The 25738-nt window shown below is 46.1% G+C and overlaps 1 protein-coding gene across 2 annotated transcripts in view; it reads right to left on the reverse strand.

Annotated features, from left to right (window-relative positions):
• PI4KA (phosphatidylinositol 4-kinase alpha) overlaps positions 1-25738 on the reverse strand; it is a 155162-nt gene that overhangs the window by 90359 nt on the left and 39065 nt on the right. For both annotated transcript variants that reach the window (XM_024240188.3, XM_054543085.2), the window contains exons 5-17: positions 23604-23676; positions 22706-22965; positions 21551-21617; positions 16453-16601; positions 14069-14134; positions 10477-10573; positions 8085-8276; positions 7413-7513; positions 6304-6433; positions 5083-5215; positions 2634-2729; positions 2058-2241; positions 1549-1652 (exon numbers count right to left, since the gene is read on the reverse strand). In XM_024240188.3, the coding sequence (XP_024095956.3) occupies positions 1549-1652; positions 2058-2241; positions 2634-2729; positions 5083-5215; positions 6304-6433; positions 7413-7513; positions 8085-8276; positions 10477-10573; positions 14069-14134; positions 16453-16601; positions 21551-21617; positions 22706-22965; positions 23604-23676 (1652 nt within the window). The remainder of the gene's footprint in view (positions 1-1548; positions 1653-2057; positions 2242-2633; positions 2730-5082; positions 5216-6303; positions 6434-7412; positions 7514-8084; positions 8277-10476; positions 10574-14068; positions 14135-16452; positions 16602-21550; positions 21618-22705; positions 22966-23603; positions 23677-25738) is intronic.

The following is a 25738-nucleotide window of genomic DNA, read 5'->3' on the forward strand; positions in this document are numbered from 1 at the left end:
TTCTCTTTGTAGGATCATGGGAAGAGTGAAATACCACGTGAAGCACTAAGCATGTCGTCTGCCCCACTAAGAAATCCCAGAGCAATGGCAGCCACGGCAAAAGGCACTGCAGTTAGGTGACCTTGACCTACCTGGTAGGTCAAGGGCAAACAAAGGGCAGTAAATGCTTCCGTTGGTGAGGAAGAGGACAAATCATTTTTGGTGGCAATATGAGAAAAGGCTTTATGGCAAGAGAGGCAAGCTGAGCCAGAACTGAAGAACTGGAAGAATGAAGACTGGCAGGTGCTACAGACCCAGGGTAAGGCATGGCAGAACACCTATGAGGGGTGGGAGCAAAGGAAACCGGGGAGGCAGCTGGCGAGGCAGCTGGGGAGGCACCTGGAGAAAGGGCCCAGCAGTCACATAGGCACAAGGAAGCAATGTGTTGGCCTGTGTGCAGGTTCCACAGCAGAGAATGGGACAGAGGAAGGAAGGAAAGGAGAGCCTGACCCCATCCCCAATCCAGTCTTCAGGCTGTTCTAGTAGTCTGGGCTCATGACAGTGGCAGCAAGAAGGCAATGAAGTAATATCAATGCGAGAGACAGCTCTATTGATTGGAAGCTTTCACATATGCAATCTCATTCCCAACTGCAGGCAGGTTCTCATTTGGCAGATGAGGAAACTGAGGCACAGAGAGGTTCAGAATTTTCTGAGGTCATGCAGCCACATGGCATGGCTCCACAGCTGCACTCCCACCCACTAAACTGACGTGGAGAGAATCTTAGAGGAAGGCCTGGACTTCACAGTCAGAAAGGAGGAGCCTGGAGGTCAAGAAGAGTAACGCCTGCAAAGGGGCTCTCTTCTTCCCTCCCCACCCTCCTGTCCTCATCTGACTTCACCTCTCCCCTTCCCTCTCTTCCAAACACGGATGAACATGTCCCTGTCCTCAAGGCATTCCTAGAGGAGGGTAAGAATAGCTAAGAAGCATCTCTCAATCTGTCAGGGAAAACTGGTCAGACTTTATACAAGTATCAAATGTTCAAGGACATTTAACGCCTACTTCCTTGGACCCAAAATCCTACTTCTCTGAATCTAACCCACAGAAAGCATCAAAGATGCTCAGAGATATGTAGCTGTTAGGCTGTCAATGCTGCATTTATTAGTGGGAAAACTGGAAAATAACCTAACATCCAAGCTAGAGACTGGCTGGTTAAATCTTGGTTCTCCTATAGGATGGGATGCTCCACAACCTCTAAAGGCAACCTGCGCAGGATCATTCATGGTGTGGCTGATGTGCTGCCCATAAAAAAGCAGGTCAGCTGCATGTGCAGCATGGGCCCGATCAGAAGGAGAGGAAGGAGCTGAGACCTCGTGAGCTGAGATGCTTGGTGGTCACCTCCAGGTGGGGGCCACATTGGGTTTTCACTTCCCCCCTTATATGTGCACTGATCTGTAGCATATAGTTTTCTTGCAAGAAGAGTTTATTTAAGAGACAAATTCACAAACCTCACATTTTCAAAGTAAGTTAAATACTGTCATGATAAAAAAGTGACAATGAGGTCCAGTTACCTGTAGCCGTGGTCCTTGTAATCTTTGGTGGCTGAGTATACAACGGAGCTGGCCTTCACACTGATCTGCTGGAAGAGGTTCCACACTTCCTGATAGATGTATTGCTGGGAGAGAGCAAGATGCACTATCACCATGCAGGATGCCCTCATGAGGCCCCTCCTGTCATCACCTAGAGGGAAAGCTCTGGAATCATGGGGCACAACAGCCCAAAAACTATCAGCCCAAAGATCATCCATTTCTAAAGCTTTAATCAAACCTCAAATTAAAAGCTAAAAGGGACATGGCTTAGATTCAAATCTTCTGTTATAATACACTGATAAGAAATTAAACCTCTTTTTCCCCAGCACTCACAGCACCTTACACTATTCTTACTACTCCGTGTTAAAACAGTTGTCAGCCTTTAGCTCATCTGCAAGGTATATTTAATCTGTATTTGTACATCCCTTATAGTCAAGAGTTTAACGTAGCTTGCACAGGGTTAGTGGTGTTCTGGCTCTGGCCTCCCTTACGTTTCCGGTGATAACCAGGCAGCCCAGCTGGTCAATAATCAGCACATCGAGGGGGGAGGGTGGCTGGCAGAATTTCTGCTGCAGGATCTGCAGAATGGGCTCCATGACCTTCGGGGTGTCCCTCAAGGCCACCGCAATGTGTCCCAAGGCTCGGATTGTGTGGTCGGGAATCAAGTGAGCGTCCCTACAGAAGGAAGAACAGAAGCGCCCTAGCAACAGTCCTCCAGCATGCAGTAGTGAAACAGTACCCAGAGACGATGATCTAGACCTTAATTTCGTAACAGTCTTGATGCAGTGTTCATCTGAAACTGACAGCCCAGGATTTTAACCACGGGCAGAAACATAAGCCCCAGGCACTAGTCTGGATGGCAAAGACCTTTCTCGACTTCCACACAATGGTCCAGGAAGTACAATCCAAGGTAGACTTCACCTTAAATCTTGTGACAACCCTGATACATGCCTATGCTCTGAGACAAGGACATAAGGACAGAGGCATGCATACGCACAATGCCAGGTGCCCCACACAAGCCCGCTGAGAACAATGGGCTGCCTCTGAGAGACAGGAATGGGGCGTACTTGTCGCTCTCCTGAGAGATGTAGAGCCGGTTGGACAGGCTGGCCAAGAATGCCTCCACAATCACTGGGTCCACCGTCAATCCAGCCTTCAGGCACCTGAAGAGCAAGAAAACCCATGTGGCACTGAGGCATCGAAACAAGATAGGTTTTTTGTTTTTTAATTTTTCCTTCCTTAGGCCTACAAAGTTTAAAGAACTGCTCTGAATTTTCTTCCCCCCAAATTGGAGGTCATAACACAGAATGAATTCAAAGAATTACTCCAGATTTTGCCCACTTGATAAATGTCTCAGTCGGAAACAATAATTTCATTATTTTGCCCGGAACAGTTTCCTTTGGAATATCATGCTCACCCTAATTCCAATTTCAATCTCTTGTACTGTTCCTTAAGGTCACAGTGACTGATTCCAAAGACAAATGGTCCCAAGATAGCAGAGGAAACATCACAATTATATACCAAGGTTTTCATGGTAAGGAGAAACATTTACGTTACAGAGAAAAGGGGAAAAATTTAAAGCCCCTAAAAACATAAAATCTTGTAAGATGTCCTAGCTCTCTACATCTGTTTGGCTCCTGGGCCAGAGTTTGGAGAACAGTTTGAGTCTAACAGACAAGCTGCCATCTTGATTTAGCTTCTAAGGGCGAGGAACCAGAATCCAGGGAAAGAGCTATGTGCATGGAAATCAGACTGTATTTAGCTCTCAAGCTGGAAGAACAAGAGTCCACAGTGCAGGAGTCTGGGCAGCAAGGGGTACCTGATCATATTTAAAAACCTCACATTTATATTAAATATTCCACAGAAAACAAGCAAAAGAAAATATGATGATATGTTACTCTGGATGTTGAGCTAATGGATAATCCTTCTCTTTTTACTTTTCTATACATTACAATTTTTCTCTAGTAAGAATTTCTTGGCTGGGCGCAGTGGCTCACGCCTGTAATCCCAGCACTTTGGGAGGCAGAGGTGGGCGGATCACGAGGTCAGGAGATCAAGATCATCCTGGCTAACATGATGAAACCCCATCTCTACTAAAAAAAAACAAAAAAACAAAAAAATTAGCCGGGCGTGTTGGTGGGCACCTGTAGTCCCAGCTACTCCAGAGGCTGAGGCAGGAGAATGGCATGAACCCAGGAGGCGGAGCTTGCAGTGAGCCGAGATCGCGCCACTGCACTCCAGCCTGGGCGACAAAGCAAGACTCCATCTCAAAAGGAAGAATTTCTTTTTTTTTTGAGATGGAGTTTCGCTCTTGTTGCCCAGGCTGGAGTGCAATGGTACGATCTCGGCTCATTGCAAACTCCGCCTCCCGGGTTCAAGTGATTCTCCTGCCTCAGCCTCCCGAGTAGCTGGGATTACAGGCATGTGCCACCACGCCTGGCTAATTTTTTGTATTTTTAGTAGAGACAGGGTTTCACCATATTGGCCAGGCTAGTCTCAAACTCCTGACCTCATGATCCACCTGCCTCGGCCTCCCGAGTAGCTGGGATTACAGGCATGTGCCACCACGCCTGGCTAATTTTTTGTATTTTTAGTAGAGACAGGGTTTCACCATATTGGCCAGGCTGGTCTCGAACTCCCGACCTCATGATCCACCTGCCTCGGCCTCCCAAGTAGCTGGGATTACAGGCTTGAGCCACCACGCCAGGCCTCTTATTATGTTTATGATCAGGAAAAGAAAAGAAGTAACAAGAAATAATTCCTCTTTATAGATCAAGTGTAGGTTTAAAATAATCAGATCAAGTGTAGGTTTAAAAAATCAGAAACAAGCTTTAAAAAAGTATAAATGCAGCCAGGCATGGTGGCTCATGCCTGTAATCCCAGCACTTTGGGAGGCTGAGGCAGGCAGATCACGAGGTCACAAGTTCGAGACCAGTCTGGCCAACATAGTGAAATCCCATCTCTACTAAAAATATAAAAAATTAGCCAAGAATAGTGGTTTGTGCCTGTAATCCCAGCTACCTGGGAGGCTGAGGCAGGAGAACTGCATGAACCCAGGAGGCAGAGGTTGCAGTGAGCTGAGATTGCGCCATTGCACTCCCGCCCCAGGCAACAGTGCGAGACTCTGTAAAAAAAAAAATGTATAAATGGGGTGGGTGCAGTGGCTCACACCTGTAATCCCAGCTTGGGAGACCAAGGCAGGTGGATCACCTGAGGTCAGGAGTTTAAGACCAGCCTGGCCAACGTGGTGAAACCCCATCTCTACTAAAAATACAAAAATTAGCTTGGTGTGGTGGTGGGCGCCTGTAATCCCAGCTACTTGGGGGAGGCTGAGGCAGGAAAATAGCTTGAACCCAGGAGGCAGAGGTAGCAGTGAGCCGAGATTGTGCCACTGCATTCCAGCCTGGGCAACAGAGCAAGACTCAATCTCAAAAAAAAAGTATAAATGTCTCTTATTTTGTAATAACCCGCTGTCTGGAGCACTGCTGTCTACTCGCCACTTGCCCAGCTTCCCACCTGCAGATGTTGTCAATAGCGATGTCTCGGAGCTGCTCGTACATGGAGGGCTGGCTCTTCTTACCCGACATGACGTTCAGGGTTGACTCGGAATGCTCATTGGTCACACTGATTTTTATATCATTGCCAGCAACTGAAAGTAAAAAACTCATATATATACCTAGTTAAGCCTATCATTTTCCATCACCTTCTTTGTAATTCAAAAACCAAGATAATATGCTGATCATTTATAAAAGCAAAATGATCACTCTAAAAACATCTGACCAAATATTTCAGAAAGAGAACAGTCTAAGACCAACAGGAAATAATATGTTTAAATCAAAAGGAAGAATATTCAGGTTAGAAAGTGATAAATACAGAAAACTACCAATTTCTCAATCAACTATTCAAAAGTACTGATGACCAACCACCAAAGGCAGCTCTGAGGGCGACTGAGGCATGGCCCTGTGCTTGGAGTTATCTCACTAATATGTACAAAGCCTGGTGAGGGTTAGGGATGCTTGGGGGAGCAGGGGCCTTAGAGCCTGAGAGAACCCTCCCCACTACGGGGTCCAGGGAAGTCTTGTTTTTTGTTTGTTTGTTTTTGAGATAGGGTCTTGCTCTGTCACCCAGGCTGGAGTGCAGTAGCGCTATCACAGCTCGCTGCATCCTCAACCTCCTGGGCTCAAGCCATCCTACAACTTCAGCCTTCTGAGTAGCTAGGACTACAGGTAAGCGCCATCACGCCTGGATAAATCTTTAAAGTGCTCTGAGTTTAAGTCTTCATCTGAAGGGGAAGATAAAAACAGCCACCCTCATGAGACTGTGGGTAAGAGGGTGATACTACATCAGAGCCACTAGCACACAGCAGGTGTTTAATAATTAACATTAATTATTGTTTCATCATATGTGGAAACATCATAATCCATTCTTGCAGGGGTAGCAGGGACTGGGCCCCTGGCTAAGTGTCTGGGGCACACAGGATTTGCATTTCAGACTTCCACAGTGAGAGATGTCAAAAAGAAAACAGGACTTGAAGGGGCCTTTGGTGTAACAGGAATACAGGATGAGAGAAGGCCGGGGAGGAAAGGCCTAGAGCTTGGAGGGCATGCAGAGGGAAAGACAGAAGGAAAGGTGTGGTGAAGGAATGCGCCCAGGTACAGTCATGAAACCTGTGTGGGGCTCACACACAGTCACAGAGCCCCTTTCTCAGGGCCTGACAGGCACACAGTGTGTTATTACCTGTGTGGTACTGACTGTGGTACTTGTAGAGCTTCACCAGAACTGGGGACGGGATGACCAGGAAGTCTCGCAAGGACGGTGTCACAGAGTGCACCACCACCGGGAACCTCTCGCACAGGCGGCCCAAACCCTGCAACACACCGTCAACCTGTCACATGGCCTCTGGTGTGGGACCATCTGAGTAGGCCCTGAGCAGGGAGACGCTCAACCCTTCAGTACCCAAGTCTGACCCAAAACTTCCAAGGTCAAAGCTCCCACAGGCCACCTGCCCAGGACATAAAAAGACGGAAGCGATGGTGCTGACTCTCCTCCACCTATAGGGGCCATCAACTACTATTTTTTTGTTTTGTTTTTGAGACAGGGTCTCGCCGTCACCCAGGCTGGAGTGCAGTGGCACAATCATGGCTCATTGCAGCCTTGACTTACTGGGCTTAAGCAATCCTCCCACCTCAGCCTCCTGAGTAGCTGGGACTGTAGGCACACACCACCATCCCTAACTAATTCTAATTTTTTAAATTTTTTGTACAGACGGAGTCTCACTATGTTGCCCAGGTTGGGCTCAAGCGATCCTCCCACCTCTGCCTCCCAAAGTATCGGGATTACAGGAGTGAGTGACCGTACCTGGCCAGGGGATATAGATTGTTAAAGTGTGCTCATCTCTTTTGGAAGCATACTACAGAAGAAAGGGACAAAATACAATTTTTAAACAGTGGCAGGTGTGGAGTCAGTGGGATTGTGACAAGGTAAGAGTCTCGGCAGAGCAGAGCTAGCACTGTGGGTGTCAGGAGACATCCCCTTGCGTGGCCCCATGGCACATGTCCACAGTCCTTCCCCCACAGGCCTTGGGAATGGCCCCACAGCCTCACAACAACAGAGAACTGAAGCCAGCTGCACCCAGATGCCACTTACAGAAAGCCCTGGCATCCTGTAGGGGGCAGCCCACACTCAGTGATGAACTGTGCACAGCACGCACTGGTTAAAGCTCCTAAAGACAGAACCGGCAGGGTCTCTGCTGCTGGTGTGCCCACCACAGCCTGAACAGCAACAGCGTGACAAGAGGGAGGCCCTACAGGTGGGATTTGAGCCTCTCTGGGTTCAGGGAGACTGACCTGCAGACAGCAGATCAGCAGGGGCAAGTGAGCAATAATGACTTTGCTGGACGTCTTGGACTGCAGCTTCTCAGATAGCTTGATGCAAAGGTTTTCTGCACCTTAATTCAAAACCAGAAGAGGAGATGAGTGATCAGCACAGGCCAGTCTTTCTAACACACTTATCCACCAAGTAAGCACAGAATTTAATAAAACCCCAGAGACATACTTTAGGCAGGGCTTATTCATACTGAGAGGTCACACAGTGTGTGACTCTCTCTCTTTTCTCCACTGGCCCTAAGCCCCCTTGTCCCCGCAGTGTTCATTCCACAGAAAACTTTCCATTCTACTCCTCCCCTAGAAAAACACTTCACCTGAAGGCACTGAGCTTCCATGTCACCACAGAAAAGCCTAAAGAACCAGCAAGATGCAGCAGAGAGCATACATAGGCCCTGAGGCCACAGGCATCCCCATCCTCCCAGGTCCAGTGCCCTCCATGCAGGACAGGACACCAGACGTGCAGAGCACAGCAGGGGCTGATGCTCCACTCTGCATGTGCCCAGGAGGCCTACTGCAACTGCCTGTGCTGGTAACAGAGCCAAGTGTTCTAGAAGTAGTTTGGGGAAACTTGTGGGAAGAAAGCCTCTGGGTCATGCCTGGAGCTCACATGAGAGGCAAGGCAGTCTGTCTCACCCTGCTCGTCCTTCACAGCCCACACCATGAGGTCTACACAGGCGGCATTCGCCTGACAGCGCAGTTTGAGGGGGCTCAGCTCATTGTGGATCCGGTCTGCGTCATGTAGAATCTTCTGGAGCTCCCCCTGGCTCGTGTTGAACTGCTCCAGCACAAAATCATGGATCTCCTTCACAAAAGAGGTCGGGAGGTCTGTAGGAAAGAGTGTGGCATCACAGCTGGGAACAAAACTACAGTAGAACACAGGCAGTGCTAGCAGTGGCTACAGTCTTCCCCTTCTAACAAAAACCCCAGAAAAGTAGCATTTGCTACTGGCCACTGTGGGTCCTAGAATGCCCACTGGAAAGAAGTTGGATAGGAAGTGCACAGCTGTCCTCCACATGCACACAACCTGGCAATCAGAGGAAATGATCATTTCCCAGGGACATTACAGCCATGCTTTGTTTTAAGCAGTCAATGTACTAAAATCTGAATACAAGAAACATATAAATTGGGAAGTATCGTCACTGGAACTACTTCCACTGACAATATGAGATACTGCTGTGATTTTTTTTTTCTTTTAAGAAAGACGTTGTCAGGTCTGGGCGCGGTGGCTCACGCCTGTAATCCCAGCAACTTGGGAGGCCAAGGCGGGCAGATCACGAGGTCAGGAGATCGAGACCATCCTGGCTAACACAGTGAAACCCCATCTCTACTAAAAATACAAAAAAGTAGCCGGGCGTGGTGGTGGGCGCCTGTAGTCCCAGCTACTTGAGAGGCTGAGGCAGGAGAATGGCGTCAACCAGGGAGGTGGAGCTTGCAGTGAGCTGAGATCGTGCCACTGCACTCCAGCCTGGGCAACAGAGCGACACTCCCATCTCAAAAAAAAAAAAAAAAAAAAAAAAAAGAAAAAGGTTGTCAGATAAGGGCAAAAACTGGTTGCAGCCTTGAGAAGAGAATTATCTGGATCTTCAGAGCACTCACCCTGAGTTTGAGAGACTTTTCAAACTCTCATCCCCAGGGCCTGAAAAATTCAGAAGAACCACCATGATGCACGCACAAGTCAGCCCAGCCAAGGCAGCCAGCGACACACAGCATGGGTGGTGGGGAGGGCAGGGGCAATCCCTGATGCCCCTTCTTAGGGAGTCTCAACCCTTGCCGTGGCCCAGATGACTCAGCTTCTGAGGAATGTTCAGAATCAGATTAGGAAAGTGGTTACTAAATTTTGGTATACCTTCCTGACAAAATATTATGTGCTCATCAAAACTTAAGCTTACGAAGAACACTCAACAGTGTGAGGGGAGAGCATAGGAAAAACATTTTGTAAAATGCATAAAAGATTGTTTCCTTACTTCTAGGAAAAAAAAAATTCATGAAAGAGGGACTAGAAGAAAATGCTAAATTGTTGTGTGTGCATGTTAACTATTAAGCTATTGTCTCAGGTTGGGTGCAGTGGCTAACACCTGTAATCCCAGCACTTTGGGAGGCAAAGGAGGGTGGATCATTTGAGGCCAGGAGTTCAAGACCAGCCTGGCCAACATGGTGAAACCCCATCTCTACTAAAAATACAAAAATCAGGCAGACATGGTAGCACATGCCTGTAATCCCAGCTACTTGGGAGGCTGAGGCACAAGAGAATTGCTTGAGCCTGAGAGGCAGAAGTTGCAGTGACCCCAGATCATGCCAATGCACTCCAGCCTGGGTGACAGGGCAAGACTGTCTGAAAAAAAAAGCTAGTACCTTTACATTAACAGATTACAAGTATTACAAGTACTTCATTTTCTTTTTTTTAATGTTTTTGAGATGGAGTCTCACTCTGTCACATAGGCTGGAGTGCAGTGGCACGATCTGGACTCACTGCAACCTCCGCCTCCCGAGTTCAAGCGATTCTCCTGCCTCAGCCTCCTGCGTAGCTGGGATTACAGGTGCATGCCACTGCGCCTGGCCAATTTCTTTTGTATTTTTAGTAGAGACAGGGTTTCACCCTGTTTGGCAAGGCTGGTCTCAAACTCCTAACCTTAAGTGATCCACCCACCTTGTCCTCTCAAAGTGCTGGGATTACAGGTGTAAGCCACTGTGCCTGGCCTCTTTTTTAATTTTCTAAACTATCTAAATGGATATGTAAAACTGTATCTGTTCTTAGGACAATATAACATGCACATTTTAGAAAAACATCTTAGGAAATAAACTCAGCAAAGGAGCCATCATTGATGGTACCGGGGTTGCAGGATCATGGACAGATTTTTAAAATTTACTTTTTTCCCAAAATTTCAGTAACATGACCACTTTGCTCATATGTGTTTTTCAGTGGCCCCAGCAGAAAGTGAGTACCAGTCTGCAACCACTAGCATGTGACAGTGGCCTGGGAGCCAGTCTTGCTGTACTCACAAACACACGGGCAAACTGTCCTCACCCTTCATGTAGTACAGAGTGTCGCGCAGCATCTTGAACATGATCAGGTAGAGGGGGTCACTGAAGGAAGTGTAGTAGAGATCAGCACTGGGGTTGGCCTGCAGGGAAGGCAGACACACATGACTATAGAACAGAAATTCCCTTCTGCCCACCCTTTGCCTTCACAGCAAGGCCCAGCGGAATGGTGATTCGTGACTTAGCATTCTAAATGAAGCAACTGTTTATCATGACTCATCACTTGGACACTCTACTGTCTTCATCCTCTTAAGCATCAGACCAAGGAAAACAGGAGGCTCATGCAGTCCAGAGATGCCTGCGGGGGAGCAGCCATCTGCACCCTAGTAGGAAGAACCTCCTTGCTGTGGCTGAAGCTCACCATCTTTGGCCATCATTGGCCCAGACAGGGACATGGGAAGTGATGAAGGAGGAAGACTGACAAAGGCCACCAGAGTAAGGGATCCACACTGTCCATCATCCCAAGGATACAAATTACAGCCAGGACACCTTCAGACACAACTTATGTTTTGTAATTAAAACGCATTTTAAATTATTCTTTAGGAATCTATTTTAAATGTAGCACTATTCTTCTTCTGAAAAAAAAAATTCACACAAGGTCTAATGAGTTAAGAAAGATAATAGTCCAGCCCAGGCGTGGTGGCTCACGCCTGTAATCCCAGCATTTGGGGAGGCCAAGGAGGGTGGATCACCTGAGGTCGGGAGTTTGAGACCAGCCTGACCAACATGGAGAAACCCTGTCTCTACTAAAAATACAAAATTAGCTGGGCGTGGTGGTGCATGCCTGCAATCCCAGCTACTTGGGAGGCTGAGGCAGGAGAATTGCTTGAACCTGAAAGGCAGAAGTTGCGGTGAGCCGAGATCGCGCCGTTGCACTCCAGCCTGGGCAACAAGAACAAAACTCTGTCTCAAAAAAAAAAAGGCCGGGTGCAGTGGCTCTCGCCTGTAATCCCAGCACTTTGGGAGGCCAAGGTGGGTGGATCACAAGATCAGGAGTTCGAGACCAGCCTGTCCAACATGGTTACACCCTGTCTCTACTAAAAATACAAAAAAGTAGCCGGGCGTGGTGGTATGCACCTGTAATCCCAGCTACTAAGGAGGTTGAGGCAGAAGAATTGCTTTGACCCGGGAGGTGGAGCTTGCAGTGAGCCAAGATCACGCCACTGCACTCCAGCCTGGGTGACAGAGCGAGACTCCGTCTCAAAAAAAAAAAAAAAAAAAAGATAACAGTCTTTAACTTCTATATACTCCTAGTTGAGTAGGATGGAAAATTATGGTTTATTATAACTCATTTTTTTCTTTTTTTTTTTTTAGAGATAGGGTCTCACTCTGTACGCCAGGCTAGAATGCAGTGGTGTGAGCACAGCTCACTGCAGCCTTGAACTCCTGGGCTCAAGTGATCCTCCTGCCTCAGCCTCCTGAGTAGCAGGGACTACAGGCATGTACCACCATGCCCAGCTAATATTATAATTCTTGACATGTATAAAAGTGCTCTGCAAATATAGCAAATCTTTAAGGGGCCAGAAGTTGGCCAGAGTGGGATGGGGCATGCAGTATGAGGTTGACAGAGGGTGAGCGAGCAGGTGGAGAAAGAAGAATCATGTGGAGAGTATGAGAGTCATGCCAGTTCCCAGGAGGACACTGACAGGAAGAGCTGTGGTTGACAGCACTGCAATGATGGCTTTACAGACAACGTCTGGTGGTCCTCACAGGGCAGAAATGGAGAAATGAGACTGGGAGAGGTTAAAGCAGTTCAGGGCTTTGACTCTGGGAGTCCAGACAACACGAGTGTTAAGCTTTGGAGCCTTGGAGACCAACCATCTTCAAAGCCCACAGCCCAGCTCCATCACTCACGAGCTATGTAAATAAAGTTCCTTAGCTAAGCCTCAGTTTCCCCATGTGTAAACTGGGGATTGTTGTGAGATTCAAGGAGTGAGTGAGTAAAGTTCTGGCACATAATAAGCATGTAATAATTGGTAGTGGTTATTACACTGATTATGGATACTGATTAATATATTGCAGACTCTAGGTCAAGATTACAAGAAACTTTCTTTTTTTAGCTATGAAACTGTTTCTTCAAATGGATGTTTATGCTAAAGAACAAATTACAAAACAAAAAATACCAGAAACTGTCCTGGTTCAATGAGAAGGAGGGTCCCAGAGGTGGAGTGCAGGCCCACTAAGTCTCCAGTTGTCTAACTGCCCAGCCCAGCTCTAGCCCTGGTCCTCCTCGTCTGCCCTCAGTCACAAATGATCATACACTGATGATGGAAAACCAAAGGCCTCTGAGACCACAAGCTCAGTCTACAGTGAGTGAGAGAACTAAAGCTCAAGCCAATGGGCAGAACGACAACCTGCAAAAGGGTTGGAGACAAGGTAGGAACTGCCCAGATGCAACTTGAGGAGTTATAAGAACTTTGTTACTTAACCAAGAACCAACCCAACCAAACCACGGCCAGCACATCCATCTCACATCTGCAACAGCTTGCTGGCAGGGGTACGAAGCAGGAAGAGACATGGTCTACAGCACATGAAGGGCCCTGGTAGTTCCTTCCCTGCTTCATACCTGAGCCCCAGGTACAGTGGTATCAGGCACTGTGTGTCTTAAAATCAGGTGAGAGAAGGAACACCACGCTTAAATAAGGAATCTGGGTCTGGGACATACCCATGGTAATAATTAGCCTGGCAAATTACAACCTGTCTGCATCCTAACCTTCAAGAGGGGCCTGACCCAAATGTTCCCCGAGATTTTGAGACCTCCCAGCACCAACGTAATGATTTCATAAATAATGCTGTAGGCCTTGGTTCCAAATACATTAAAAACAAGAGTTCTGGCCGGGCATGGTGGCTCATGCCTGTAATCCCAGCACTTTGGGAGGCAGAGGCAGGCAGATCACGATGTCAGGAGATCGAGACCATCCTGGCTAACACAGTAAAACCCAGTCTCTACTAAAAAATACAAAAAAAGTTAGCCGGGCGTGGTGGCGGGTGCCTATAGTCCCAGCTACTTAGGAGGCTGAGGCAGGAGAATGGCGTGAACCTGGGAGGCAGAGCTTGTAGTGAGCCGAGATCACGTCACTGAACTCTAGCCTGGGCGACACAGCGATACTCCGTCTCAAAAAAAAAAAAAAAGTTCCCTAGTTACACACCCCTTACACTTAAAAACTAGGACTTGCATACGCCTAGAAAGTGCAGCTCTGAGCCCAGAGGAGCAGCTTTGGAAGCACCAAAGGAGCAAGGAAGATAAAAGAGTAGGAGAGACCCAGGCCAGACTCCCAGCTCCCACAGTAACTATGTGATGTGGGCACGTTAGTGAGTTCTCACTGAAACTCTATCTTCTGTCTGTGAAATGCCACCAGTCAGAGGCACCCTGAGGTGATGTATTTAAAAGAGCATGCAACAGTACCCACCACAGACCAAGCCCTCAGCGGCAGGTGGATTGTTATCACATGAACAAGGAAAGTGAAAACACTGCAAAACCCCTTCCACTCCAGCCCCCGCTCAAACTCTTCCTGCTTTCTCTACACACATGTTTAAGTCAGGCTGATCTCACGGTAATGCCCTCAGAAGCGACATACCTCCATCACACTGGCTACAATGGCATCCAAAGATTTGAGAACAGGCTCCTCAACGATCTTCTTCACCTACCAAGGAAACAGAACCTCATGAAGCAACTGACATACACAGAGACAGGAATGCTAGCTCCTTCTACCAAAAACCCATGACAAACTCACATGGTGAAAAATGTGATGCAGATAAAGGCCAATAAATACAAATTATGGCTATATATCAAACTATATGCACAAAATGCCTTTAATTCTGAAGTCACTTGGGACTGCTTTTTTATCTTAGATAGCAATGACATAAAAACAAAGGAAAAAAGCCAAACTCCCTCAGATTTGTTGACCTGAGATTTCCGTTTCCAGGATGTGCAGACCTCAGGCCTTGCTGCCATTTCACCCACTCATGGTTAACAAGCACAGTTGTGTGACATCCTCCTGCAATCCCCTCCCACACATCAAGGACACCCTCACAGCCAGTCCTTGGAGCTCATGGCACCTCCCTCCTCTCCGGGCCAGGTGCACTGGCTCTTCTATAACTGCTTAGGTACTCAAACTAGAGCTCACATTTTAAATTTTCAATAGAAGCAATTATTTTCACCTGTTATCTGTACAGTATTTAGTGTAGGAATGAATCGTTCTGTCAACTGCAGAACCACAAAAAAAAAAACAAAAACTGCCCACATCCACAATTGTAGTATTTGATGAAAGTCATTTCCAAAATGTATAGATAATGATAAACATGTTAGGAAAAGAAATGAAAAACTGCCTAAAAGAAAACCTAGGCCAGCCGTGGTGGCTCACACCTGTAATCCCAGCACTTCAGGAGGCCGAGGCGGGCGGATAATGAGGTCAGGAGATTGAGACCATCCTGGCTAACAAGGTGAAACCCCGTCTCTACTAAAAATACAAAAACTTAGCCGGGCGTGGTGGTGGTCACCTGGAGTCCCAGCTATTCGGGAGGCTGAGGGAGAAGAATGGCGTGAACCCAGGAGGTGGAGCTTGCAGTGAGCCGAGATCGTGCCACTGCACTCCAGCTTGGGCAACAGGGCGAGACTCCGTCTCAAAAAAAAAAAAAAAAAAGAAAACCTAAACTTGAAGAAAGTTAAAATATACTGCAAAAAATAATACCCCAAGAAAGGATGTGAAACAGTCAGTCTTCAGTTAGATTTTCTGACACGGTACTGGGAACAGCCATCTGTGAAGGTCATAGCTCTACCAGGCCACCATTCTGTCTGGGGCACTGACACTGAGAAGCAGTTTAGGTAGTTTTCCTTCTTGACAGCAACTTCAAAAACATCCTAGCTTATTTAGTAATTCATTATGGTTCTATCCTCATTAATTATTACCTATGTTGTAATGTCTTCTTACATCTTCAGCCTAAAGTCATTCTCTGAGGGATTTCTATTCACACTCCACACAGCAGGGAGGTGGCCACTCCTCAGCACATGCTCCATGCTATCCAAATTGTTCTCATTTCCAAGACAGCAAGCCTAATCTTGAGAGCCTGGCCTTGATGACATCATCACCCGTACCTATTCAAATCTGTCTTGAACCATCCTAGCTTGATTGTAACAACTTCAGGGCCCCTGAATCTTTATTGTGTAATTTTTTTCGAGATGGAGTCTCACTCTGTTGCCCAGGCTGGAGTGCAGTGGTGCGATGTTGGCTCACTGCAACCTCCACCTCCAAGGTTCAAGCGATCCTCCTAACTCTGCCTCCTGAGTAGCTGGGACTACAGGGATCCGCCACCATGTACAGCTAAAGTTTTGTGTTTTTTAGTAGAGATGGGATTTCACCATGTTGGCCAGGCTAGTCTCGAACTCCTGACCTCAAGTGATCCACCCACTTTGGCCTCCCAAAGTTGGGATTACAGGCATGAGCCACGGCGTCCAACCAGGGTCCCTGAATCTGACCAAAGCTCTGGCCATTTAAGGAATCGAACAATGGCACTGGTGTTTTCTCTGGTATCACCCTAAATGTCATCCAAAGGTACTCAAATATGAAAAAGTCAGGTTTTGTATTAACCCAAATAGAGCCGCCCCTTAGAGGGAGTCAAGCCCAGGAAAAGCACTGGACTTGGAGTCAGAATCCCTGGACTGGATGCAGCCCAGCTGCTGGCCTACATATCCATGATGTGTTTGACACTGATTTCCTGACCTCCAAATGGGGATGCATGGGTGCCTCTCCAACATGGTTGCTCAAGGATGAAATGAGAAACTAGTATACAATGATTCCATGAATGTTACTCTACTTCCTTCATTAATCTGCAAGTTTATGACTATTAAATTGTACTCTGAAATACGGGTACTCTGAGTTTTTCTTTTAAAAATACAAGCTTTCACCACTAGCAATTTTACTGACATATCCATGGTCTGTTCATCCATCAGTTCTTTGCTTACCAAGTTTAAGAGTTCCCGAAGCATTTCCAATGGAATGTTAAACTCCTTATACGTGACGCCGTTGAAAAGGAGAGAGACTGAGAAGCTGGAGCTGATGGTTGAAAAGTAGTACTCAGGCTCTAAGGCAGTCCCGTCGGGCAAGCAGGAGGCTGGTGGGAGATAAAGCTGGAAACTCAGCCATGGTCACAGGCAACTAGGGTACTTCCTCAAGCTGACTCCCCCAATAACCAACAAAGGTGCAGATTTTGCCTTTGTTTATATCCCAATTCTCTGCATGTTTTTAAATTAACAACTACAGGGTAGATTGCAAATCCTTGGGGACTGATGCCCCTCACCTGTGTCTTTCAGGTCAAAGACTCAGATATGATGGTCCTAATATTTCCATCTTAGACAATATAACTTAGTATGTGGGAAGTGAAAAAATAATTCTATCTTTTTTATTTTTATTTTTTTGAGACAGAGTCTTGCTCTGTTGCCCAGGCTGGAGTGCAGCAGTGTGATCTCAGCTCACTGCAACCTCTGCCTCCCAGGTTCAAGCAATTCTCCTGCCTCAGCCTTCCGAGTAGCTGGAATAACAGATGCCAGTCACCACACCCAGGTAATTTTTGTATTTTCAGTAGAGACGGCGTTTCGCCATGTTGGCCAGGCTGGTCTCGAACTCCTGACCTCAAGTGATCCACCTGTCTCGGCCTCCCAAAGTGCTGGGATTACAGGCGTGAGCCACCATGCCCAGCCGAAATATACCTTTTTAAAGGCGAAGAGACATGAAAGCTTGGGGTCCACAGGGCCTCAGAGATATTTTCCCACCAAAATTAGAAAAAAAAATGCATACTAGAAGTTTCAAAGTCAGAGCAACTAAGTGAAATACACCTGTCACTAAAAGACAAATACTGTACGATCCCACTTATCAGAGGAACTTAAATCATACACAGAGGTAGAATGGTAGCTGTCAGGGACTGGGGGAAGGGGAAATGGGGAATAATTGTTTAATGTATAGTTTCAGTTTCGCAAGATGAAACGAGTTTTTGAGATGAATTGTGATGATAGTTGCACAATATTATAAATGTATTCAATACTACTAAACTATACACTTTAAAATAATTAAGGCCAAGCATGGTGGCTCATGCCTATAATCCCAGAACTTTTGAAGGCTGAGGTGGGAGGATTGCTTGAGTCCAGGAATTCAAGACCAGCTTGGGCAATATAGGGAGATCCTGTCTCTACAAAAAATAAAAATTAGCTGGATACGGCAGCATGGGCCTATAGTCCCAGCTACTCAGGAAGGTGGGGCAGGAGGGTTGCTTGAGCCTGGGAGGTTGAGGCTACAGTGGAGCTATGAATTTGTCACTGCACTCCAGTCTGGGTAACAGAGTAAAATCCTGTATTTAAAAAAAAAAATGACATAGCAAATTTTATGTTATGTGTATTTTGCCACAATAAAAAAAAGAAGGAAAAAAATCAACAAAAATAAAGTCATTCAGTCATTTGACATTTAATAAATATGAACCCAGGCCCAATGCGGTGGCTCCCACATGTAGTAATCCCAGCACTTTGGGAGGCTGAGGTGGGAAGATCGCCTCAGCCCAGGAGTTTGAGACCAGCCTGGGCAACACGACGAGACCCTGTCTCTACATAAATAAAATTTTTTTAAATTAAAATAGAAATATAGTAAATAGGAACCCAAAAGCATATAATTGTTTGAAAATCCATTATTTAGAAACTATAATAGAAAACTATGAGGCCAGGCACGGTGGCTCACGCCTGTAATCTCAGCACTTTGGGAGGCCGAGGCAGGCGGATCACAAGGTCAAGAGATTGAGACCATCCTGGCCAACATGGTGAAACGCTGTCCCTACTAAAAATACAAAAATTAGCTGGGCGTGGTGGCACGTGCCTGTAATCTCAGCTACTCGGGAGGCTGAGGCAGGAAAACCGCTTAAGCCCAGGAGGCTGAGGTTGCAGCGAGCCAAGATTGCGCCACTGCACTCCAGTCTGGTGACAGTGGGAGACTCCACCTCAAAAACAAAACAAAACAAAACAAAACAAACAAACCAAAAAAAAACCCAAAAAAACAAAAAAAAAAACTATGATTGAAAAATAGATGAATTTGTAATATTTTCATAAGACAGTATCAATTCATAAAGTGAATACTAAATTTTATGACTTTTTCAAGCACTAGAGAACAGACTCAAAGAGTTTAGTTTAGCTCCAGTTGTGTCAAAGCTGGTATCTCATAGCTGGTGGCGCACTGCCAATCTATCTAAAGATGGACGCAAACCAGCAACTTACAGCAGAAAGGATGGGCAACAATACCACTGGGAGCTGAGACACCAAGAGGCCAACATAAGAAATGGCCACTGAAAGAGGGAACAAATGAGGAAAGAAGGGAGGGAGAAACAGCCGGATTAAAAAGGGTAGATGAGGAAGAAGGGAAGGTTGTGATTATCGGGCACTTCTCAGAAAGACACCATGAAATAAGGGCTAAGTCCTGTGTGGCTGAACCCCACAGAGGGCACAGATGATGGCAAACGACAGGGGCTCTAGGAACTAGGGACCTAACGTTTGGGATTTACGCAGGGGGTGTCATTGAAACTTCTTTTTTTTTTTTTCCTATGAGACAAGAGTCTCATTCTGTTGCCCAGGCTGGAGTGCAGTGTCACAATGTTGGCTCACTGCAACCTGCGTCTCCCAGGTTCAAGTGATTCTCACGTCTCAGTCTCCCAAGTAGCTGGGATTATAGGTGTGCGCCACTGCACCCAGCTAATTTTTGTATTTTTAGTAGAGATGGGGTTTTGCCATGTTGGCCAGGCTGGTCTCGAACTCCTAGCCTCAAGTGATCCGCCTGTCCCAAAGTGCTGGGATTACAGGTGTTAGCCACTGTGCCGAAACTGAAAGTTTTTAAGCAGGAAAATAAGTGATCAAATTTGTGCTATTAACAATAATTCTTATTTATTTTTTATTTTATTTAGCTTTTAAGGGTTTCACTATGTTGCCCAGGCTGGTCTCAAACTCCTAGGCTCAAGCAATCCTCCTACATGGGCCTCCCAAAGTGCTGGGATTACAGGCGTGAGCCACCTCTCCTGGCCTAAAAACAATTCTTAAAAACTAAATTCTCACAGCAGTTTGGAAGAGGGCCTGGGAAGGGAGACAGAAGGACCGGCTGTAAGAAAAGTCTTAGTATGTGGTGTTGCATACCTGAAGTCCCAGCTACTTGAAAGGCCAAGGCCAGAGGATTGTTATGACTGCACCCCTGCACTCCAGCGTGGGTGACAGAGCAGGACCCCAACTCAAAAAAAAAGAAAAAGTCCAAGTAAAACAGGAAGTCTGAGAGGAAACTCAGAAGGCACAGGGTCTGCTGCTGTCTGTCCTACAGTGAGGCATTTCAGAGAGTAGGGCTCGCTTGTCTGGTCACCACAACAGGCAAAGTGGGCAGCAGCCAGGTCTGATGGAGCGATGTGTGGGGATCTCACAGTCAGTCACATTAGCGTGCTTCCATCCGCCACTTACTGGATGTGCTCAAAGTGGGGCAGCGGTCATGGAGAGGAGGCCTCATCACAGAGGGTGGACAATGAGCTGTTTACCAGGAAAAGGGAAGCCTCCAAGGGCACATCATGGCCATCCTAAAATGCCCCAAAGGCAGGCAGGTGGCAGTGAGATTACCAGAGCCTGGAGGAATACATTCTACACTTAAACAAGGAGTTGTCTCTAAGAGGTGCGATTCTGAGTGACTGAAATTAGCCCTTATATTCTAACATATATATAGAATGTAACCTGTTACATTCTCACAGATCTAAGAGATGGAAAGCTTCCTACATTTATCTAAGCCCAGATATTCCCTTTTTCCTTCAAAATTCCCCTCACTTCTCTCAAAATTGTCTTGAGACATGCTCTTTTAACAAATAGCATTATTCAAAAAGGGAGAGACTATATTGAAGCATGGAATTCTGCCTTCCCCATTTCCTATCCCTTAATCTGGGTCTTACTTCCATCAAGTATAAGGTAGAAGTAATTTTAACATGTGTCTGACATGGCACAGGGTAGTCACATGAATCCAATTCAGTAAATTATGTAAAAGTACTTTGTGAACAGCAGAGCTCTATAAAAAGTAGTAATAGGCTGGGTATGGTGGTTCACGGCTGTAATCCTAGCACTTTCAGAGACCAAGGCAGGCGTTCCCTTGAGCCCAGGAGTTCCGGACCAGCCTGGGCAACATGGCAAAACCCCATCTCTACAAAAAATACATAAGTTAGTGGGCATTGTAGAGGGTGCCTATAGTCCTAGCTACTTGGGAGGCTGAGGTGGGAGGATCACTTGAGCCAAGGAGGTTGAAACTGCGGTGAGCCATGATCATGCCGCTGCACTCCAGCCTGGGTGGCAGAGTGAGACTCTCTCTCCAAAAAAAAAAAAAAAAAAAAAAAAAAAAGTAGTAATAGTAGTATTACTACATTCTTTAATATTATCTACATACTTAATGTCATTAAAAAAAAAATGTCCAGCCAGGTGTGGTGGCTCACGCATGTAATCCTAGCACTCTGGAAGGAGGAAATGGGTGGATCACTTGAGGTCAGGAGTTCAAGACAAGCCTGGCCAACATGGTGAAACCCTGTCTCTACTAAAAATACAAAAATTAGCTGAGCATGTTGGTGTGTGCCTGTAGTCCTAGTTACTTGGGAGGCTGAGGCAAGAGAATTGCTCGAACCCAGGAGGCAGGGCCTGCAGTGAGCCGAGATTACGCCACTGTACTCCAACCTGGGCAACAGAGCCAGACTCTTATCTCAGAAAAATAAAAGAAATATCCACCATTAGCACTTCCACCTGAAAAGGAACTTTTACAAGTTAAAGCGCAAAAATTCTGAAGGCAGGCATATAGGGGTCTGTAAGTTATTTTCTGTACTTTTCTCTCTATATAAAATATTTGAAAATTAAATTTTAAGAAACTTAAATGAAAACAGAAAATAAATGCTTCCTAAAAGCTTGGCACTGTAGGTCCATCCATGACAACAGAGTTAGTATCAGCATCCTTAATATCACAAGAAGTCACTGTGAGTCTGTTCTCCAAGTACTAGGTCAAAATATTCTTGGGAGAGGTGAAGCCCACCTTCAAAGTAGTGAAAGGCGGATCCTCCAGGGGAACTGGGAGGGGGCATGCCGCGTTCAGGGCTGACCTGAAACACACAACCACAGTTACATATCAGAAAAGACCAGTGAGACCTCCATCAGATTTGTCTTAGACAAGGTCCTCTCTGCCAGCCCAATGTTTATATTTCAAGTCCTGGCTGAAGCCTCATTTCCTTCCTAAAGCCCATCACAGCTACAGCATTCTCTGCTACATGCTATATCACTAAATTCTTCGTGTTTAGCCGTATATTTGACACTTGATTACTGAGCTGAATTGTCCTCAGTGTTTTGTGTTTTTGTCTTTTCTCCATGAGTCAATTATATACTTCTCAAGGGCACCAACTGTCTTCCAGGCAAAATAGCATTTGGCACCCAACTGCTATGAAACATATACTTTATGACTATGAAATCACTTATAAATCTTATGTTGGGGACTAGCCTCAACACCACCCGTAGGGTATTTGAAGTTTGGTGGTGACAAAGGAATGAGAAGAGACAGGTTAAGAGTTTATAAAGATGGGAGCCAGGGGACCAGAGCAAATCAGAGGCTGCAAAGGCCTAGAGTTTTGGTTTTTACACTATTTATTGAGTATAATCACTTAGATTTAAGAAGCAGATGTTTAGGGCAAAACGGTGAAAGGGAGGCAGTGTCTCATATGTGTAATCTATAGTAGTGGTGGTTTAAATGAATTTTTTTTGTGTTTAAACAGTGTATTTTCAACTTACTGGAGAGTAGTTAGTGGGAGCGGGCTTAACTAGGAGTCTGTATGTTTGGCCATATTTTAATGTTTTAAAGGAGTGGGTTTTTTTTTTTAACACAGTGTTTATGGATAAGAGAGTAAGTCTTGCTCAGAGTACAGGAACATAATGGCGATAAGAAGGCTTTTTTTTTTAGAGACCTTTTGTGGCTGTTTACACCTCATTGTTTTATATTTTTATGGCCAGTTTATATATGCACTCTATAAGCCTTTCCCCCAACATCTTAAGAGGGACAAGTCTTTGTATTAAAGAGAATTCTAGTGAAACATTTCACGTTACTTAAGTTTACTCAAACTACAAAGAAGAGGGATTTTCTTTGCAGGGGAGCTTAACAGGGTCTTTCTTCTCTGCTCTTTCCCCAGTAGCCCAGGCCCACCTGAGAGATGCTGGACACACTGCTGGTTTTCCTCTTCAGGGTACCCTCCTGACAGACAGTCAGCAGATTGCTGGGGAGGATGGAGCGGAAGTCATTAAAGGAACGCCTTCGAACACCTTCAAGCTCTTCCGGGACACGGAGGGAATGAGGAGGGATTTTGGGAAAGAGCTTTGAGAGGAGAGACTCTTCCATGTTGCTGTAACGCCCAAATGCTCGCGAGATTCCTATCAGGCATGGGATAGCATACTTGCAAAGGTATTCTAGAGGATCAAGTGAAAATGTTACAATATAAGTAAGTATCCTGATAGAGTCATATAGTAAGTACTAACCTGTAACATTGACTAAGATTTCACAACCCACCCACTAATAACTGTGAAGGTTCAAAATAAGCCACAATAATGGGGTCAACCCCAAGGGCTGACAAGTGATATCTTCAACCTGTCATTAATAACTTCAGACTATGTCTTCAACACACCCAGCTGCCCTCTTTGGGAGGTCTTCGTCTATTCATGGCACATCCAAATCAATAATATAGCTAGGTAATATTATCAAGTACCTTATACATTTATTCCTCTTAGGAGCATACCGGTAGCCTCACAACACAGAAAAAATGACCTTTGGAAGTCAACTAATCTACCTACAGATGTTACAGGTGGAGAAACTGGGGCCCAGAAGGGTGAAGTTACTTGTCCAAGGTGACCCAGCATCTATGTAGCAGAGCAATGCGCACGACCCCATGTGGCCTCTGAGGATACTAACACACAACAAATCAAACTAAAATAGGAAGGTTTTCTCCCATCATATACATTAGGTACCCAACAACAGAAAAGACTGGAGAAAAGCAAGGGAAAGAGTAACCACAAAACCATTTTAAGAAAAACCTTAAGGATACTCGTACCTTTGTCTTGAATCTCCAAGGCCTGGCACATCCCCAGGAGGACATGCAAAACCTGCAAAAGCGCCTCTAAAATCTGTAACAGTCAAGGAAACAAGAAAACAAACAAACATAAACAAAATTAGGTAAATATCACAAAACTAAGTCAGAATTAGAAGGCACTTCAGACATTATCTTAATCAAACCCATGTCTGATACATCCCTCCACAACGACTGTGCCAAGTGGCCAACCAGCTGACTTTCCAGGGACAAAACCCTCACTCTCTGGGCTGGTTCAGAGTTCCTCCCAACACTGGGCCAATGCTGTCCTCCTGGGGCTTGTACCTACCAGGCCTTGGGGCTACTTTTTCCTCTATTAACATATTCTGTAAACAGGTGATGGGTCCCCAAATCTTCTCTTTTCATGGGTAAACGCCCTAGCGCTTTTCAACCGTATTCTTCATGATCACAAATCCTTTATAATGCTAATTGCCAGCTTCTGATTTTACAGTAGTCCAGTTTTCTGTCTGGAAGTGTAGTGCTCAGAATAAAATACATTAACACCTGGGATGCTGGAACTCACCCAGCATACTCACCAAACTCATCACAGATTCTACACTTCTATGTACGTGACATTAGCTTTTCTGCAGCCACTTCACACTGCTACCTCAATGAATTTTTAAATTTTTTTTATTTGTTTGAGACTAAGTTTCGCTCTTGTTGCCCAGGCTGGAGTGCAGTGGCATGATCTTGGCTTACTGCAACCTCCACCTCCCGGGTTCAGGTGATTCTCCTGGCTCAGTCTCCTGAGTAGCTGGGATTACAGGTGCATGCCACCATGTCTGGCTAATTTTTTGTATTTTTAGTACAGACAGGGTTTCACCATGTTAGCCGGGCTGGTCTTGAACTCCTGACCTCAGGTGATCCACCTGCCTTGGCCTCGCAAAGTGCTGAGATTACAGGCATGAGCCACTGCGCCCAGCCCATAATTTTTTAAGTTAAGAAATTTTTTTTTGTCCTGGCAGGGTGGCTCATACCTATAATCCCAGCACTTTTGTTTGTTTGTTTGTTTTGAGGCGCAGTTTCACTCTTGTTGCCCAGGCTGGAGTGCAATGGCATGTCTCGGCTCACCATAACCTCCGCCTCCTGGGTTCAAGTGATTCTCCTGCCGCAGCCTCCTTAGTAGCTGGGATCGCAGGCGTGCACCACCACGCCTGGCTAATTTTTTATTTTTAGTAGAGACGGGGTTTCTCCATGTTGGTTAGTCTGGTCTCAAACTCCCAACCTCAGGTGATCCACCCACCTCAGCCTCCCAAAGTACTGGGATTACAGGTGTGAGCCACCGCGCCCAGCCAATCCCAGCACTTTGGGAGGCTGAAGCGGGTGGATCAGTTGAGCTCAGGAGTTCAGACCTGCCTGGGCAAAGTATCAAAACCCTGTCTCTACAAAACATACGAAAATTAGCCAGGTGTGGTGGTGCGTGCCTGTGGTCAGGAGACTGAGGTGTGAGGGTCACTTGAGCCCGGGAGGCTGAGGATGTAGTGAGCCAAGATCAGTGCAGGGGTTCAATCATAGCTCACTGTAGCCTCAAACTCCTGGACTCAAGCAATCCTCCTGCCTCAGCCTCCTGAGTAGCTGGGATTACAGGCATGTGTCACTATGCCCAGCTAATTTTTATTTTTATTTTTGTAGGGATAGGTTTCGCTATGTTGCCCAAGCTGGTCTCAAATTCCTGGGCTCAAGTGATCCTCCTGCCTCAGCCTCCCAGAATGTTGGGATTACAGGCGTGAGCCACCATGCATGACAATGAGCTCATAGATGAGGAAGATACCTAAGTCTTCTTTCACACCTGCTTCTCCTCAACTATGTAATCTCTACTAACGTAGTTCGTATTTTTTATCTTTCATCTACCCCTACAAAAACTCATGGTATTAGCTTTAGCTCATTGTATAAATCTGTGATTCCCAGCTTTGTGCCTTCTACAGATGAAATCAACTTGCTTTCCAGATCTTCATTCACAGCACTAGCTTGTTTTGCTCCAATGACAGGAGGGTCCTGCTGGGCCGATATCTCACTGGTCACCCTTTGGGACAGTCCTTCAGGCAGTTCTGCAAACCCGCCAAACCATTTGGCCCTCAGCCCATATAATTGGTCCAGGA

This window comes from Pongo abelii, chromosome 23 (assembly GCF_028885655.2).
Source record: "Pongo abelii isolate AG06213 chromosome 23, NHGRI_mPonAbe1-v2.0_pri, whole genome shotgun sequence".
Lineage (NCBI taxonomy): Eukaryota > Metazoa > Chordata > Mammalia > Primates > Hominidae > Pongo > Pongo abelii.